At 58.4% G+C, this 14,802-nt stretch overlaps 6 protein-coding genes across 6 annotated transcripts; 3 read left to right on the top strand and 3 right to left on the bottom strand.

The window, feature by feature from the left end:
* Nucleotides 1-1,471: 1,471 nt before the first annotated feature.
* On the top strand, nucleotides 1,472-3,495 carry BP01DRAFT_302318 (mediator of RNA polymerase II transcription subunit 17; the record flags this gene model as incomplete). The annotated part of the gene is made up of 3 exons (XM_025572067.1): nucleotides 1,472-1,743; nucleotides 1,798-2,183; nucleotides 2,240-3,495. The coding sequence occupies 3 exons, from the start codon at nucleotides 1,472-1,474 to the stop codon at nucleotides 3,493-3,495; spliced, it is 1,914 nt and encodes a 637-aa protein (XP_025428843.1).
* Nucleotides 3,496-4,507: 1,012 nt separating this feature from the next.
* On the top strand, nucleotides 4,508-6,682 carry BP01DRAFT_125759 (carnitine O-acetyltransferase CAT2). The gene is made up of 4 exons (XM_025570441.1): nucleotides 4,508-4,588; nucleotides 4,647-4,685; nucleotides 4,731-6,393; nucleotides 6,451-6,682. The coding sequence occupies exons 2-4, from the start codon at nucleotides 4,649-4,651 to the stop codon at nucleotides 6,581-6,583; spliced, it is 1,833 nt and encodes a 610-aa protein (XP_025428842.1). The 5' UTR covers nucleotides 4,508-4,588; nucleotides 4,647-4,648; the 3' UTR covers nucleotides 6,584-6,682.
* Nucleotides 6,683-7,088: 406 nt separating this feature from the next.
* Nucleotides 7,089-8,837, top strand: BP01DRAFT_393886 (NAD-dependent succinate-semialdehyde dehydrogenase). Its single transcript, XM_025578272.1, has 3 exons — nucleotides 7,089-7,161; nucleotides 7,210-7,297; nucleotides 7,370-8,837. Exons 1-3 carry the CDS (start codon nucleotides 7,135-7,137, stop codon nucleotides 8,749-8,751), a joined length of 1,497 nt encoding a protein of 498 aa, XP_025428841.1. The 5' UTR covers nucleotides 7,089-7,134; the 3' UTR covers nucleotides 8,752-8,837.
* Nucleotides 8,838-8,937: 100 nt separating this feature from the next.
* Nucleotides 8,938-10,293, bottom strand: BP01DRAFT_302435 (acetyl-CoA acetyltransferase; the record flags this gene model as incomplete). The annotated part of the gene is made up of 3 exons (XM_025572072.1): nucleotides 8,938-9,135; nucleotides 9,186-10,136; nucleotides 10,183-10,293. 3 exons carry the CDS (start codon nucleotides 10,291-10,293, stop codon nucleotides 8,938-8,940), a joined length of 1,260 nt encoding a protein of 419 aa, XP_025428840.1.
* A 349-nt stretch (nucleotides 10,294-10,642) lies between these two features.
* BP01DRAFT_359096 (putative RNA binding protein) lies at nucleotides 10,643-12,212 on the bottom strand. The gene has a single exon (XM_025575589.1). The coding sequence runs from the start codon at nucleotides 12,140-12,142 to the stop codon at nucleotides 10,715-10,717; it is 1,428 nt and encodes a 475-aa protein (XP_025428839.1). The 5' UTR covers nucleotides 12,143-12,212; the 3' UTR covers nucleotides 10,643-10,714.
* A 970-nt stretch (nucleotides 12,213-13,182) lies between these two features.
* On the bottom strand, nucleotides 13,183-14,631 carry BP01DRAFT_125658 (Gfo/Idh/MocA family protein). Its single transcript, XM_025570438.1, has one exon. The coding sequence runs from the start codon at nucleotides 14,461-14,463 to the stop codon at nucleotides 13,375-13,377; it is 1,089 nt and encodes a 362-aa protein (XP_025428838.1). The 5' UTR covers nucleotides 14,464-14,631; the 3' UTR covers nucleotides 13,183-13,374.
* Between the last annotated feature and the right edge of the window lie 171 nt (nucleotides 14,632-14,802).

Genomic DNA, 14,802 nt, shown 5'->3' with positions numbered 1-14,802 from the left:
AACAGAGCTGGCAACGCAGATTGCGGAATGATGCTAGGTAAGAGATACTTGTGTGAGGGTAGTGGGGGAGAAGTTCCGGTGAGAAAAAGCGGGAGTGGGCAATGGTACGTCACAGACTTCAGCGGGACCGGAAGTGCCCCGCGGTGATTCACTAGAAGTCAAGGAGATGATATGACCGGGATGAGGGAGGAGAGAGTGTATACCACGAAAAGAACACGGCAGAACCGTCCCGAATGATGAGAGGTCTTGGTTTCAGAAGATGCCGATGCCAATGCAGGGAGGGGGTCTTTGACACAGTAACATGCTCTGGTCTGCTCTGGATGGGCAGATGAAGATATTCTCGCAGTGACGAAAAGAGGGGGAAGAGCCAAATTCCCAAGGCGGCCTGGTGCGGCAATTGATGTCACCGCTCCTCAACACGCCAGAAATGGACTAGTGCCACTCATTGCACGTGATGTGCGCTAGGGTAGGGCCGCTTCTTGCACGTGAAATCATATGACATGGCCCTCAAACAGTGAGGTACCAAACTAGTACTCTAAAATTCAGGCTACTCCGATTGGTGTAAGCTACAGCTCTTGCATCTCACTTAGTGCTGTTCAAAGGTTAGCTTGACTGACACCATCTTTGCCACGATGGACTATTCCCAAATTGGAGATGGAAGGGTTCTCGCAGCGGGCCGACCATCGTGCGCCTAGCCGGATCCCTAGACATTAAGATCATACATCAGACGATACCAACAACATAAGTTGGAAGACAGAGGACGATGATGTGCATTAGCGAGCGTATTCTGTGCAGGAGTCTACTGATGGCCTGCTACATGGCAGTGTTAAAAAGCGTCATCCCACTGCCAAATGTCTGATCGGTTGAGTGACTGAAATCATATTATGATCATATGATGTATGTGGAATGTATTCATTCGTCTTTCTACTAGTACTAGCACAAGAACTGTCAGCACACTTCGATTAAGTTAGTACTTGCACACAGCATGACAGCAGAAGGCTATCGTATAGTCTTTCATTGATAGTATGAAATGAGTTATTCGAACAAAAGCCAAGAGCATGATGGCACGCCGGACTTCAATGCTCCGAAGTTAAAAGTCGCAAGATCAAGTAGAGAGTGACTATGGACAAATTCAGTTGTACACAACCTAGGACAGAATAACTAGCCCAAGTCAAGTACTCTACCGCCACTTACTAGGTTGATCGAGATCACTTCTGAGACTCTTGCTGTGGTGGTTCATGGTCAGGCGTAAATACAGGACACCCATTTCCTCCCACTGCAGCAGTGAGCCTTTATCGGGACTGATAACCCGAGGGACAAACGCTAAGACAAGTAGGGATTAGCGGGAGCAGCCCAGCTGGGTCGACTAATCACGTGCATGTTGCTCGATCCCGGGCTCAAATCAATCGACACAAAGGCACAACTCTCTCGACACAACCACATTGTCATCGGCGTCGGCGGACAACCCACCATGTCCGAGTCTTTCACCCTCCCCCTACGTCCCCTCATCGAGAAGCGCGAGCGGCCGGACACCCTTCCTCTGGAGATCGCGCAGATCAACGCCCAGTGGGGTTCCTTCCGCGATGTCACCGAAGAGAGCCTGCGGGCCAAAATCGAAGAGGAGAAGAACAAGGACCCGTGGGCGGAAGACGAGGAAGCTGAAAAGCCCACCGTCGAGATTGACTCCACGGAACGGGTCGACCAATTATACAAGCGCCGCGCCGAGATCACCCAATTCGCCATGTACGTGAGCAATCCCCGACAGCAAACAGACAGACGATGCTGATGCAAGCGTAGGCAGGCGCACATGGAAGCCTTGTTCGCTCTCGACTTTGTCTCCTTGCTTCTGTCCAAGCACACCCCCCGACAAGCTGAGTTGTCCATGTCGGCCTACCTGAAACAGGTTGCGCCGCTCGGCTCGCTGAACGCCGAGATCGTCAATCCCCCGCCCAAGTCGGAAGCCGCGCTACAGGACATCAAGACGGTCTCGCGGGGCTGGCGGCTACAAAACTTCAATGCCGCCGCGAATAAACTCCTCAAGTCCGCGACCCGGCTCGAGGCCGAGGTCGCGTCGGAGACTAAATACTGGAATGAGGTTCTGGCGGTCAAGGACAAGGGTTGGAAGGTTTGCCGGTTGCCGCGGGACAGGCAGGCGTTGGGTGTACAGTACGGATTTCTTGAAGGTAATTGCTCTACTTCAAATCGGTGTTCCGCTTCGCAGCGTTACTAACGATCATAGCCACTCCGATATTCCGTGATCGCGGCCTGGCGGCATTGCGACGCGCCGAAGATGGGAGCCTGCTGCTAGACAAAGGCTTGATCCCCCAGAGAGCCAGAACCGTTCGAGTGCGGGTCAGAACACAGAAGCAATACACCGGGTGTTCGAAGGTGTCTTGGTCGCTGCCCAGCGAGGACTCGATTGAGCGTCGAATTCTCCAGGCGCGTGACACGGTCTACGAGGAAGAGTTGTTCCATGAGATGGTACGGGAAGCCCGGATCTTAGGGAGCCAAGGCGTGACGACGCGTCAGAACCTCGTCCAGGTCCCCGTCTCAGAGGACCAGGAGATTCTCCTGGATCTGGTGGACGTCGACCAGGGCGAACCAGCAGAGACCGAAACGCACACCAACGAACACGACACCCTTGCAGATGCGGTCGCGCACTCGATCCGGATATTGCTCGCCTATGCCCACAGGCAGAATCTCCGGCGCAGGACACAGCCGCCGCCGCCCCTGTCCCAAAAACGTCGAACCATTCCGGAATACCAGCTGTTGCGGCCGGTAATGGCCTACCTCCAGCACACCGCGCATGTCCGGTCTCTGGAGACTTTTCTAAATGAGATGGCCGAGGTCTTGAAGTCTGCCGGGCTTCGTTGCGAAATCACCGCTGCGCCCTTCGCATCCGTCAGACTTCCCCAGGCACCGTCTTCAGCACCCAAGGTGGAAGCCCTTGTCAGACCATTCCTGATGCCATTCGAATCTACTTTCACCGGCAACCTGATCACACCCGAAAGTTCATTCTGTGTCAAGGTCCGCACCAGCACCGTCGCACCGCCGGCCGGCACCTTCTACGATCTCACCGTCAACCTACCGCATTACCCTGAGGTGAAGCCTCCTAGCCGCATTGGCCTGCAAAACGAGGCAGCTGCAGCCCTCACTCACCTCATCCTACTCGACATTGTCTCTTCTATCGCACGCACAGGGGCAAAACCACCCATGGACGAAGCAGGCAAGGGATTGAGCTGGGAAGTAGCGTACGCGCACCACGGGGAGCTCCGGGCTCTGTCACGCTCCGGGAACAACAAAAAGATGAAAGTCAGTCTTTCGCGGGAAGAGCTGAGGGTGGAAACCTGGCCGTTGCACGGGGTGGGTGTCCCGCGTCGAGAAGAGGACCAGTCCGCTCAGTTGCGCTCGCAGAGCTGGCGCTCCGGTTCGAGTGAACCCTCGCGGCCAAGCTTGATGGAATTTGTGCACGAGGTCTCGCACGATCGGCCGTGAGAACCGTCCTGGCTGATCCCATGCGAGTAGGAGTAAGCCTGACGCGAGTTATTCCTGCGTAGCCTCGCCCATCGCACCGGCGGATTTTAGACCATTGATGATACCCATGAGATAATGCCACGATTCTTCTGATTATAGACTTCGCTTTCAACGACGTATTTCGGAGGGTGATTTGAGTTGGGAGGGCGGCCACTCCTTGCGGCGCGACCAATTAATGCGTTCCACTGGACTCGGGTAAGCGGGACGGGTGAATGGAAGAGCAACTTGAAGTTCATGTGGACGATGAGCTGGACACGGCTGGTGGTGGTGATGATGATGATGATGATGATGATGATGATGTAGGAATGCAGGAGAATGAGAATGATTTTCAGTGATTTGGGTGTGCGACAGTGGGCCGGTGATCCTGGCGGAGAAAGTGACCCGCTCTTGACTCCATCCCCGGTTTCTCCCCGCATTTGGAGGACATCCCTTACTCAGATGAACCAACACCGGTCGTTGAGGCTAGACGAACGGGGTGGGTGAGTGTAAGAGACTCTCATGGAAAGAAACAGACGGAGACAGATACTTGTATAGATGAACAACTTATTGTGAACGATGTCTGACTGAACATACCATGTCCTCGTCAGGGTCTCTCCGACGCTGAACCGAGGCTGATGCGCGTCTGGGGCACAAAGGGCGTTACATAATCTAGCCGGTATGTGGCTGTAATTTACGTTGCTTGACATCTTTGGTAGCTTCAAGCGCAGACAAAACCTCCTCCGGCCCGGTAATGTACAGTACGCGGCCCGCCCTCGGTCCGCTGAGGAGTTGTGCTGCCGAGGCTCTCCCCCGAATTGGCTGGCCTGATCGTCTCATGTGGTTCTTCGCGGTTCTCCGCTCCCTCCACCGACTGCTCTTCTTCTTACTTCTTCCCACTCTCGCTGCTTGACACTTTCTCCTCCTTCACACTCACTTCAACCTACCGCTATCTATCCTCCCTCGTTTCCTAGTCAAGTTGTGAGGGATGTTTACGGCTGCGAGCAGAAGCCGCCTCCCCACTCTCCTACGGCCCCGTCTTCCCCCCACGAATCCACTTCTCGCCAGATCCGCCGTGGTAGGACACCCCGCCTCGCAATAGAGATACCACTGACATCTATTCGGCTAGTCTCCAGTCATGGCTCCCCGGCGTAAAGCCTCGTCTATCCCGGAGGGTAAGTCAACAGTCACCTCCGACCCGCACCGCGCTGACCAGCCAGGATACACCGAAGATCTCTCGAAAGGCAAGATGCTCCGATTTGAAGAATCCCTCCCTCGATTACCCGTCCCCTCGCTGGAGGAGACGGGCCGACGCTACCTCAAGTCCGTCCATCCCCTAGTGTCCGAAGCAGAGTACGAGCGCACCAAGAAGGCGGTCGAGGCGTTCGTGCGTCCCGGTGGAGAAGGGGAGCCCCTGCAGGAACGGTTGCTCGCCCGCGCGGCCGACCCCAAGACCAAGAACTGGCTTCTGGAATGGTGGAACCACGCGGCCTACCTTGCCTACCGGGACCCGGTCATTCCCTACGTCTCCTACTTTTACTCGTACCGCGACGACCGGGCCCGCCGAGACCCCGCCAAGCGGGCCGCATCGGTGACGACGGCTGCCCTCGAGTTCAAGCGCCTAGTGGACTCGGGGGAGCTGGAGCCGGAGTACATGCGCGGCCAGCCCATGGCCATGAGCTCGTATGAGTACATGTTCAACTGCTGCCGGATTCCTGGCGACGGCGTGGACTATCCCCAGAAGTATCCTGCCAAGGACCACGAGCACATTGTGGTGGTGCGGAAGAACCAGTTCTTCAAAGTGCCTCTGGCCGTGAACGGCCGGCCGTTGAACAACTCCGAGTTCCAGCGCCAGTTCGAGCGCATTTATCAGATCGCGCAGCGGTCGCCCCCGGTCGGAACGCTGACGGTCGCCAACCGAGACGCGTGGGCCGACGCCCGGAAGAAGCTGCTGGCAGCTCACCCGGCCAACGAGCAGGCGCTGCGCGATATCGAGTCCAGCGGGTTCGTGGTGTGCTTAGACGACGCGTCGCCCGTGACCCTGGAGGAGCGTGCCCACCAGTACTGGCACGGGGATGGCGCCAACCGCTGGTTCGACAAGCCGCTGCAGTTCATCATCACTGACAACGGCACGGCCGGGTTCATGGGCGAGCACAGTATGATGGATGGCAGTCCCACCCACCGCTTGAACGATCATATCAACAGTCTGATCTTTGGCAACAAGATCGACCTGTCCGAGCAGGCGGTACGGTCCGACCTGCCCGATCCGCGGCCCATCACCTTCCACCTCAACGGGGAGGTGGACGAGGCGATTGAGGCGGCCACCAAGGAGCACCGCCAGCAGATCGCGAACCACGAGCTGCGCGTGCAAGCCTACCAGGGCTACGGCAAGGGGCTGATCAAGAAGTTCAAGTGCAGCCCGGATGCGTACGTGCAGATGATCATCCAGCTGGCCTACTACAAGATGTACGGCAAGAACCGACCGACGTACGAGTCGGCGTCGACGCGCAAGTTCCAGGAGGGACGGACGGAGACGATCCGCACGGTGTCGGATGAGAGTGTGGCTTTCTGCCGGGCCATCAGCGACCCCGCGGTGGCTCGGGAGGAGGTGGTGCGGCTGTTCCGGGCGGCGCTGACGGCGCACTCCAAGTACACGGCCGAGGCCAGTGACGGTCGGGGCGTGGACCGTCATCTGTTTGGGTTGAAGAAGCTGGTGCGCGAGGGCGAGAAGCTGCCGGCGCTGTACGAGGACCCGGCGTATGGGTACAGTGGGTCGTGGTATCTGTCGACCAGCCAGCTGAGCTCGGAGTTCTTCAATGGCTACGGATGGAGCCAGGTGATTGATGATGGGTTTGGAATTGCGTACATGATCAATGAGAACAGGTGAGTTGCCCTCTGGATTTTGAGGCTGGTTGGCCTGTGACTGACTGACCATGGCAGTTTGAACTTCAACATCGTGTGCAAGCGGTTGGGGGCGGAGCGGATGAGCTACTTTCTGAACGAGGCGGCGTCTGATCTGCGGGATGTGTTGATGCCTGATCTGGCTGCTCAGAGCGAGAAGGCCAAGTTGTAAGCTCGACGATAGACCGCGAATGCTGTAGACTGAATGGATGCATGAGAGTGAGTGGATTGAAGAAAGGAATCCGCCCGAGCGGCAAATCGGGTGGAAGTCAGGATGTATGCGCCTCCGATGATGGAAGGGACACCCAGAGGGTTCACCGAGCATAGATGATAAATTTTGGTTCCAATCGGAGTGAGCTCTAGATTTACATGATCGACTATAGCGTAGCAGCATATTATGAAACAGATTGCATCAGTCTTTTTACAATTGGCATGCGCATCACCGCGGAGAAGCTGAGGGAGTAATCTATTAGTATGCAGGAGCATCCGTAAGCGGATGAATGACATCAAAGTGCATGTTGAACAATGAGTATTTGGACATTCCAGTACGACCGGCCAGGACGATCACTTGCGGTCATTAAGTTGTGGTAGAGTGCGGGGGAGCTGAGTTGCACCTCGTTATTATAAAGCATAGCTACCACCCCTCCCTCTTCAAGGCGTCCCTCATTCTCCCCTCTCCAACCCACCCAGACAGATATCCAGCAATCATCACTACCCAGCACCATGTCGAACTACGAACTCCCTTTCAAGGTACGTCGTAGCCTGTGGAGGGTGTGAGGAATAAACTGACCGTGGCAGCTCGACGACCCGTCGATTCTACACTTCGATTCCTTTGTGAACAATGAGTGGGTGACAGCGAAGAGCGGGGAGAGGTTTGAGGTCATCGGTGTGTAAATTATTTATTCGTAGAGAATTGGGGAGAAACCTCCCTCTCCAAATATATTTCTAACAGTCGCAGACCCAGCAACCACCAAACCCTGGACCAGCATCTCCACCGCCACCGCCGCCGACATCCCGCGATACACTCAGACCGCGAGCCGCGCATTCACCACCTTCCGCACGACCCCGGCTCGACAGCGCGCCCAGCTCATCCAATCCTGGGACACGCAGATCCGCACGCACCGCAGTGACCTCGCGCGGATCCTCGTCCACGAAACCGGCAAACCGCTGGCCGAAGCGCTCGGCGAGATCGACTACGCGCTGACCTTCACCTGGTGGTTCGTGGGGGAAGCGGAGCGGATCACGGGGACGATCACGCCCGCCGCCCTCCCCGGGCGACGGGTGCTGACGATCAAGCAGCCCGTCGGGGTGGTGGCGGCCCTCGTGCCGTGGAACTTCCCGGTGGCGATGGTGGTGCGGAAAGCGGCGGCGGCGTTGGCGGCGGGGTGTACGATGATCGTCAAGCCCTCGCCGGAGACGCCGGTGAGTGCCTTGGTGCTCGGGGAGTTGGCGAAGCGGGCCGGGTTCCCGGCGGGGGTGTTCAATGTCGTGACGACGGATCTGGCGCATACGCCGAGTGTCAGCGAGGCGCTGTGTCGGGCGCCGGAGGTCCGCAAGGTGACCTTTACGGGGTCGACGAGGGTCGGCAAGTTGGTCGCCGGCTACTGTGCCGACGGGCTGCGGAAGATGACTCTCGAGCTCGGCGGCAATTGTCCGTTTGTCGTCTTCGATGATGCGGACCTCGACCAGGCGCTGGGGATGCTGATGGCGCTCAAGTGGAGGCATGCGGGCCAGGCGTGCATCGCGGCGAATCGCGTCTATGTCCAGGCCGGGGTGTATGAGCGGTTCGTGCAGATGCTGACGGAGCGCACGCAGAAGGAGATCAAGGTCGGACGGGGCTGGGAGGAGGGGGTGACCATGGGGGCCATGACCACGCCGCAGGGGGTCCAGAAGGCGGTCGAGCAGGTGCAGGATGCGGTGGCCAAGGGAGCGACGCTCGTGCTGGGGGGCGATAGAATCGAGGGCGAGGGGTATTTCTTTCCGCCCACCATCCTCAAGGATATGACCCAGGAGATGCGCGTCTCGCAGGAGGAGTCGTTCGCCCCCATCGCCGCGGTGTACCGGTTCGAGACCGAGGAGGAGGCCGTGCGCTGGGCGAACGATACCGCCATGGGGCTGGCGAGTTATGCCTTCACCAAGAATGCGGATCGATTGTGGCGGCTGTTTGAGAATCTCGAGGCGGGGATGATCGGGTTGAATACCGGGGCCTCGTCGGCGGCGGAGGCGCCGTTTGGCGGCGTCAAGGAGTCGGGCTATGGCAAGGAGAGTGGTAAGGAGGTTGCTGTGAATGAGTACTTGGTGACCAAAACGGGGACGTTGACGGTTGATGGGCATTATTAGGTGGTGATAGTAAGGTGGCTGCTACTCTGGGTTGGAGTGGGGTGGGGAGACGGAATTTGTGGTTGCTGAGTATGGGGGAGCAGTGTATGCAGCAGTCAGATGAAAAAGCCATGGATGGGCTTTTCTTTTTTTTAGCATATTATCACACTAGTACTACCTAGAAGGAAGCATAGAGTCATCTACACATCAGACCCGCTCGACTCGCTGCACCACCATCGCCGTCGCCGCTCCTCCTCCATTGCAGATCGCAGCCACCCCATACTCGCCCGGCTGCAACTGGTGCAGCAGCGTCACCAGAATCCGCGACCCTGAGCTGCCCAGCGCATGGCCCAGCGAGATAGCCCCGCCGAGCGGGTTCACCCGAGCATTCTCCAGTCCCAGAATCTAGAACCATTAGCGCGACTCTCTGCCTCCAAAAGAAAAAGCCTACTCACCTTCTCGTTCGCCTTGATGACCGCAGCAAAGGCCTCGTTGAACTCCCACACCGCAACCTGCTCCTTCGTGATGCCCGCCCGCTGCAGCGCGATCGGCACCGCCTTGGCCGGCGCCACGGGGAAATCCACCGGATCCACCGCCGCATCCGCCGCGGCCACCACGCGCGCCAGCACCGGGTTGCCATCGCCGGCATACTCGCGGGCCACGTCGCGACTGCCCAGCACCAGCGCTGACGCCCCGTCGTTCATGGTGCTCGCATTACCCGCCGTGACCGTCCCCGTGCCGTCGCGGAGGAAGGCGGGCTTCAAGCCCCGCAGCTTATCAGCGCGCAGATTCTCAAATCCCTCATCCTTATCCACCACCGTCTCCTTGCCCTTCTTGTCCTTGATCGTGACCGGGGCCACCTCAGCCGCGAACTTGCCGGCCTGCCACGCGGCCTGCGCGCGCTCGTAGCTGCGGATGGCGTAGTCGTCCTGCTCCTCGCGGCTCACGCTGAGCTTCTTGGCCGTCGTCTCCGCGCAAATCCCCATGTGGATCTGGTTGTACACGTCCCACAGCCCGTCCTTGATCAGCCCGTCCTCCAGCTTGATGTCGCCGAACGGGGGTAGCTGCGCGCTCCGCGGCAGGTAGTACGGCACCCGCGACATATTCTCCATCCCGCCGGCGATCTGAGCGCGCGCCAGCCCCAGCTGGATGTTCTGCGCCGCCAACGCCACCGCCTTCAGCCCGGAGGCGCACACTTTGTTGATTGTCGTGCAGTCGAGCGAGGTGGGCAGGTCAGCGAAGATGGCTGCTTGGCGGGCGGGCGATTGGCCGATGTTGGCGGAGAGCACATTGCCCATGTACAGGTCGGTGATCTCGGAAATCGGGACGTGCGATTTGGTGAGGGCGGCGCGGATGGCGGTGGCGCCGAGGTGGGGGGCGGAGACGGTCGCGAAGGGACCATTGAACTGTTGGGTTAGACATAGATTAGAACTTCATGGCGTTGTGACATACCTTGGCAGTTGGCGTGCGAGCTGCACTCAGGATGTAGGCTTCTTCAATCTGCGAGGGTCGGGTGGAGTGGAAAGTGCGCTGCAACTGGGGGCGTGCGGGGATGGCCCGCATCACACGAGTGGTGCGCTGCATGGTGAGATTGGTTACAAGACGAACAGACAGACGAGAAGAATGTGGGAAATAGGTAGGTATATAATAGTATTATGCTCGTAGCGGATTAGGTGGTAGTGTGGCGTCTGCCTGTGTGGTATATATCAGATAAATGAATGGTAAGAGAAGGAGAAAGAGGAGGCGGAGAAGAAGAAGGCAAGACTCCGCCTCCGCCCGCCTGTAGCCGCTAAGCCGCAGCCGAGGTAACCCCATCACGTGCGGGGTCACATGCGGGGTTCCTCCCCTCCGAGATTCCATCAATTCACAGAGGAAATAAACCGCCCACGAGAGAAACACAAAGAAACAGTCAAGTCGAAAGCCTATACAGCAGATCTATCTCAACAGGAAGTAGGTATATATATCTTAAACCGTCCAACAGTTCTCACTGCCACCGCCCCAATCGTGATCCTCCACTTCGGTCGTTCTCATCCGCGATACGCTCGTCCCCAAGCGACACTCGTCTGCGCGGTCGGGTCCGTCGTTGGCCGACCGGATCCTGCACGCTCTCGTCGCTACGACGCGCAAACGACGACGCCACCAGTCGCGAGCCTCGCTCTCTCAAATCCTGTATCCCTTCCTGAATAATCCGTGGTCGCGCGTGCGGCGGCCAGTGCGGACGAGCAGTGGTTCTCGTGGGTGGACGCTGAAGGTCCAGTTGACTGGGATACGGCGATACGGTGCGAAGACGACCTTGATCGCCCGGAGCCGTGCGTCTACGGAGCATGTGAGCGTCTGCCGAACGACTGCGCTGGTTCTTCGGCCGGACAGGGATTCTGCTTGGGGGCCGTGTAGGGGTCCTAGTCCTGGGGCTCTCCTCGCTGGAACTACTCGTCGTGCCCACAGGGCTGGTCTCGCTCGAGCTGGGTGGGATTTGAACCAGGTTCTCGGCGAAGTGGACATGCCGCGATGGGGTGATGCTGCGACTCCGCTGCGGGGGAGCAGGAGAAGTCGTCCGAAGCTGTGGTGTTCCTGGCGTGGAGCGCACCTTGCGGATCGGCTCGCGCTCAACCACCGGTGAGCGGGGGCGCGGGGGCCGCGCTCTTCTAGGAGGAGTTGCTCTCGGGGCGTTGACTCTGGCTTCGCGGGTCTCCAAGTCGACCGGTCGCGCAGGGTGGGATCGCGAACGAGGCCGGATTATCTGCTTGATTGCACGCGTCAGACGACTCTTTTGAGACGGCATTGGCTTCGTTACCACTTCAGGAGGCCTCGCCATCGGCGCGGTGGGTCGCCATCGGGGTTGCAACACTATGACCTGCTTGACCACACGTGAGAAACAACTCGTTTGGTTATTAAGGGGGAGAAGTCCCACTGGTGAGGGTGTTGCCGGACGAAGACGTCCTCGGGGTAGGCGTTCATCAAGCCGCTCTCGCAGGGCTTGCGGGCCCGGGCGCGAGGCGGCAAAGCGAATGGTCGGAGGGGATCTTGAAGGAGGGGCCCTGTACGAAGTCTGGCGTCGCACTGGAGACACCGGGCGGGGCTCACGGCGCGGCGGGTCGACAATAACGGGCGGGCGCCCCCATTGTCGGCCACGCGGCGGAAGCCGCCGTAGGAGTTCATCGTCGGACGAGTCTGGCTGGCGCCGAAGAAACGGGAAACGAAACCTGAAGCTTCCACTGCGCTTACGGGTGAGTCTCCTAGGCATACCGGGCGCTCCGTCTGAGTCTCTCATCTCTCCGTGGTCCCACTCGACGCTGGTCTGAGTTTTGCTCCGGCACAGCCCTATCCTGCCCCGGGAGCAGCGGTCCACCTTATGCTCGATGTGCCTGACTCCCCCCGGATGAATTTCGATGAACTCGCTGATGCGACACATGGTTAGAGACTCGGACCTGCCGTGTACAAAATACAAGGGGGTATATTACTTGATTGTAGGTGGGTACTGGGTAACTGGGTCTGATGGCTGTGGTCGACAATAGAATGGCCGTATGGCAGCCAGTTATACTGGCAGGGGACAGACTCGACTACGAAATCTGCCGTCAGAGACAAAGGAGGCGCATCATCCTCGTAGAGAAGCTTGAACAATAGGCGTTGCATTCGAAGTCTTTGTGTAGACGGTGGGCTGGTCGCAACAAAGTTAGCCGCAGTGAAAGGAACGAGTGCTTCGACAGTCCCGGTCGACATGTGGTAGGAGTCATGGGTTCACCGCGCCTGATAACGAAAGGAGCAGCACAGAGGAGGCATGGGTTGCAAACACAAGGGAAAAGGGAAAACGATAAAGCGCGAGTCAAAGACCAAAACAGCACGCCATGAGGAGCAGGGTCAAAGGAATTATATCTCTTGCATTTCATGAGGAGCACCTGGCCGGGAGATCACCGGATTGTGCCCTGGGCCGGGCTATTGCCGCCCTTCTAGTAGTCCTGGTTCCCCAGCCTACGTGTGGCTGTGCAGGGAAAATTGATAGGCAATTCATTTGCAGTGCTCGTATCTGGTCGGAGAGTGTCCCAGCCTTATTGTGACTGAGAGTCGGTCACGGGTGTCCTTCATCCTATCATCCCGGCCAAGTCACCCGGGCATCGAACGAACAGATGACATGACATCAGCGGGTTGCGTCTGGCGGTGAGCAATGGTGACCATCATTTGGAGTCTCCGGTATCAGCTGGGATATGAGATGAGCATTCAAATCCCCAGGGACCAATTGGACAAACTCGGACGTTCTCGTCACAGGAAAACCAGTGGGTGGTGTTGGTGCCTGACAAGCCACAGTTCCTTTGCCAGCCTCGTGCTGTGGCGCTAGCGATAAGATCTGACCAATCTTTGACCTGTTGGTTGGGACGACTTATACAGAGAGAGGCTGTTGGTTTTTGCAGGCGGTACGGTCCGATGCGTAGAGGACATATTACTAGTTACTAACTAGTATTCATATTCTCAATGGATGTGATGCCGCAGGCGCAGCCAGTCTGAGCCACGATCCTTCCAATAACTATAGGTAGTCTCCAATAATGACAAGTCTCACGAAAAGAAGAGCCCAATACACGAACAACACCCCAACCCACACTCGTGCGCTTTCTAGAATAATCGCCGCATAACAAAGTACGTACTAACTAACTAACCCTCCACATCCACCACCTGTCCCGTCCTCAACGCCCTTCCAATCGCCTCCACCACCAGCAACGCCCTCAGTGCCTCCTCCCCCGTACAAACCGGCTCAACCTTCCCTTGGATGACCTCCACAAAATGCGCCAACTGCAGCGCAAACGGCGTCGGGCTCGTCCTATCCACCTCTCGCCGCTCCACCACCAACTCCTCACTCCAACTCCTCTCCGCCCGCCCCTCATAACTCCACCGCCGCATATCCGGCACACTCAACGAGCCCCGCTGCCCGAAGATCCGATAAAAGCCCTCCGCTCCCTCCCCCTGCACTTGCGGGATGAGCGGGTTCTCGCCCGTGCCCGCCTCGAAACTCCACGGCGAGGGCGTCGCATCGCAGACGAGGAAGGTGCCGACCACGCCGGAGGCGAAGCGGAGGGTGATCGCAGCGCCTTCTTCGGCGGCGTGCGGGGGTGAGGGTCGGGTCGGGGCGGTTTGCTCGGCAAAGACGCGCGTGATGGGTCCGAAGAGGTAGTGCAGGAGGTCGATGTCGTGGATCAGGTTGATGGCGAGGACCCCGCCGCCGGTTTCGGTGCTGCGGCGCCAGTCGCCGGGCGGGGCGAAGTAGGTGTCCGGTTTGTAGAGGGTCCAGAGGCCGTTCAGGGCGATGATCGGGCCCAGGGCGTTGGTGGTGAGAAGCTGCTTGGTGGCGGTGATGTAGGGGTTGAAGCGGCGGTGGTGGCCGATGAGGAGTTTCGGGGAGGTCGGGGTCAGGGTGGAGAGGAGGGCGCGCGCGGTGGATGGGTCGTCGCTGATGGGTTTCTCGAGGAGGACGTGGATGTTGTTGCTGAGGAGGGTGGTGGCAAGGGGGATGTGTGTGTGGTTCGGGGTGCAGACGATGGCGGCGTCAGGGCGCGGGATGGATGGGGATGCAAGGAGGGCGTCGAGGGAGGGGAAGTAGAGGGTTTGGAGGGTGGCGGCAGTTTGGGCGGCGGAGGGGGAGGGGTCGATGAGGGCTAGCAGGTGGGTAGAGGGGTTGGCTTGCACGGTTTGCGCGTGGCGAGGCCCGATGAGGCCGGCGCCAACGATGATGATGTTGAATGGCATGGTGGTTAGGGTTGGGGGATGGTAGTACTCGGCAGGACAGGACAGTACAGTACATACTGTTAAATGGGAGGTCAAGCGTAGCGGGCTACTTATACCTCGTCCAGACCGCTGGATCCGGGGTAACCGAGACCCTGAGTGGGTCGCGCCATGGCAGGTCTGAGTCACAGACCCATCTGTTGCGGATAATCGGATTGCAGATTGGGATACGCAGTGGCAGTAGACTGACCGGGTTGTCTAGATTGGGGGAATAAACGAGATGCGGGGATGAGGTCTTATCCGGAGTGGAGTGGGATATAGACTCAGGGAATTCGACTCGGCATTGTGTGCAAGATTCTCCTA

This window comes from Aspergillus saccharolyticus (genome assembly GCF_003184585.1).
Source record: "Aspergillus saccharolyticus JOP 1030-1 unplaced genomic scaffold BP01scaffold_31, whole genome shotgun sequence".
Taxonomy (NCBI): domain Eukaryota; kingdom Fungi; phylum Ascomycota; class Eurotiomycetes; order Eurotiales; family Aspergillaceae; genus Aspergillus; species Aspergillus saccharolyticus.
Note: the sequence above shows the minus strand (reverse complement) of the source record. Positions and strands in the feature narration are given on the sequence as shown.